This window comes from Pyrus communis, chromosome 8 (genome assembly GCF_963583255.1).
Source record: "Pyrus communis chromosome 8, drPyrComm1.1, whole genome shotgun sequence".
NCBI lineage: Eukaryota > Viridiplantae > Streptophyta > Magnoliopsida > Rosales > Rosaceae > Pyrus > Pyrus communis.
In genome coordinates this window covers 22,521,406-22,523,453 of record NC_084810.1, presented here as the reverse complement: position 1 = coordinate 22,523,453, position 2,048 = coordinate 22,521,406, and the positions used below count along the sequence as shown (strand labels likewise).

At 38.3% G+C, this 2,048-nt stretch overlaps 1 protein-coding gene across 1 annotated transcript; it reads right to left on the bottom strand.

The window, feature by feature from the left end:
• Positions 1-274: 274 nt before the first annotated feature.
• LOC137741409 (uncharacterized) lies at positions 275-1,711 on the bottom strand. Its single transcript, XM_068481127.1, has 2 exons — positions 1,195-1,711; positions 275-711 (listed from the first exon to the last, which is right to left on the bottom strand). Exons 1-2 carry the CDS (start codon positions 1,623-1,625, stop codon positions 549-551), a joined length of 594 nt encoding a protein of 197 aa, XP_068337228.1. The 5' UTR covers positions 1,626-1,711; the 3' UTR covers positions 275-548.
• Between the last annotated feature and the right edge of the window lie 337 nt (positions 1,712-2,048).

Here is a 2,048-nt window from a genome sequence, read left to right as displayed (position 1 = left end):
GAACTTAGAACTTAGAAGTAGAGGTACCACAATATTTGAATGTTTTTTTTTTTTAAATTTAGATCTTGTGATACTCATAGTTGTTCGATTCATGACCTACTAAAGTAGCAGATGTTTATCACGTGATGTGTGTTATAGGAACGGCAGGTACACGTACTCAGTCGGCTAGACAACTTAGTAATTATCTAGAAATGGCATGGTTCATGCCCAAATATATGACAATTTATAGTGTTCATAAAATGGAGGAACCAACCGAAAGATTCATGCATGCAGAAAGAGTTCTGAAAATGTGTGCTTCACATTTGAATTAACAAGGAGGTTACTTTGTACAGTTTGTAATTGTGACCTAGCATTGTCAAATATATATGTCCCCAGAGCCAGCAGCATTTCCAAATATATGTCCAAGGTTCTCCCAGAGGCAGCAGCATTTCCAAATCGGTGCGCTTGTGCAAATGGAAGTCACTCCTTAACCAAGAGAAATTAAACATGATGAATTACTAATTAACCATGGTCCCGGCCAGGTTAAGATGGTCATTTACCAAGCGAGGTTAAGCCAGAAGCCAGAAATTCTTTAGGGTTCTTGAGTTGAGAAGGTAGCCTCCATCTAACCCCTTTTTTTGTACTGCAACACAAGTGCGTTTGCTATGTTCGATCAAGTAGTCCGCTGTGTCTATCGCCTTTGCCCCTCGCCCTCCAGGCCACGTATAGGATCTGTTTCACACAATATCAGAAATTAGAATTAGCGAACAATTACATTGGAAGGAATTAAATTCGAATTTAAATTTAATTTTGTCATCCTCTCTGACCCCTTGGGCTAGCCAAATGACTCGAACTCATGCCACTTTCAATATATCATCGCCTTTTTGCATGAATTTCCGTTTGTTTTCGTTTCTCATTTTTCTTAACTTTTAATAAAAATCAAATTAAGATACCTAGTAGTTCTTGAGATATGACGTTAAAAATTAAAAGTGGAACGATATTATGAAAAGTCAAAGTCGAAGATATATAGTCTCATGTTATGCATGATATTAATATACATAGAAATCTTATGTTATGCATGATGTTGATATACATAGATCACATAAGAGAATCCCGCGTAATCTTAATTTCTCCACTTTAAAAAAAATATATATATATATATATATATAAACAGAAGTATTGTAACTAGAACATCTACAGAGAAAGAAAACTCACCCTAAAATATCCATCGAAATTTTCCTTCGTTGCCCTATAATTATGATATCAACCCCAAGAACATCGCTTTGATGTAGAATAGTGTTTGCTTTGTCTCTGCCTTCCTCCATTGCCACCCTCTCCACACGCACACGCAGTTTTGGTTGTACACGTTCGCATACATTCTTCATTTCTTCAAGAAAATCCACGTCCTCCTCAAAGGTTCCTTCAAAGGACATGGTAGCAATGGCCGCGGAGGCGATGCTAGGTATTTTGAGTAACGTCGTGAATGTGTTTCGCCAGGTATTTTGGTTCTCAACAAAGAAAAGGATCAATTCATCGTGTTCAAGAACTGCATGAGAAAGCGCATATTGGAGTGCACCCGCTGATTCCCGGGTTGGATCTGCCACCACCATTACTCGCCGCGGAGGTGCAGTTGCTTTACGTTCCATGGCTCGTCTGCGGCTGTAATTGATGGGGCAGCCGCCACAACTCCTACCCAAATGTTGCCACAAAGAACTCCAAAAGGGGTTGCGTAATAGAGGGGTATAGGGGAAGTGACGTATATTTGGAGGGTCTCATTTTTGTGTGTTTATTAAGAAGGATTACTGCATTGACAGCTTTGATTCACAAAGTTTTTTCTTTTTAGGGCAGTGATCCACAAATTAGCTAGTGATTCTTGGGCATGCCATTATTAGGTAAAAATTGCAGACTAATATTCCTTAGGACGCGGTCAAATGTCAGCAAAATATTAGATTTTAACATATCCAAATTCCAAATATATAGGATACGATGAATGGGATATTTGGTGATAAATGGAAGAAAATACTAATTGCCATCATATTGTCTGCAAAATATGATTACGATGGTCTCTC

Excerpts from the sequence above, each read along its gene's own strand:
- LOC137741409 (XM_068481127.1), bottom strand. The coding sequence starts at position 1,625 with ATGGAACGTAAAGCAACTGCACCTCCGCGGCGAGTAATGGTGGTGGCA. Across the intron at positions 712-1,194 it reads ATTTCGATGGATATTTTAGG|ATCCTATACGTGGCCTGGAG; the intron begins GTGAGTTTTCTT and ends TGTGTGAAACAG.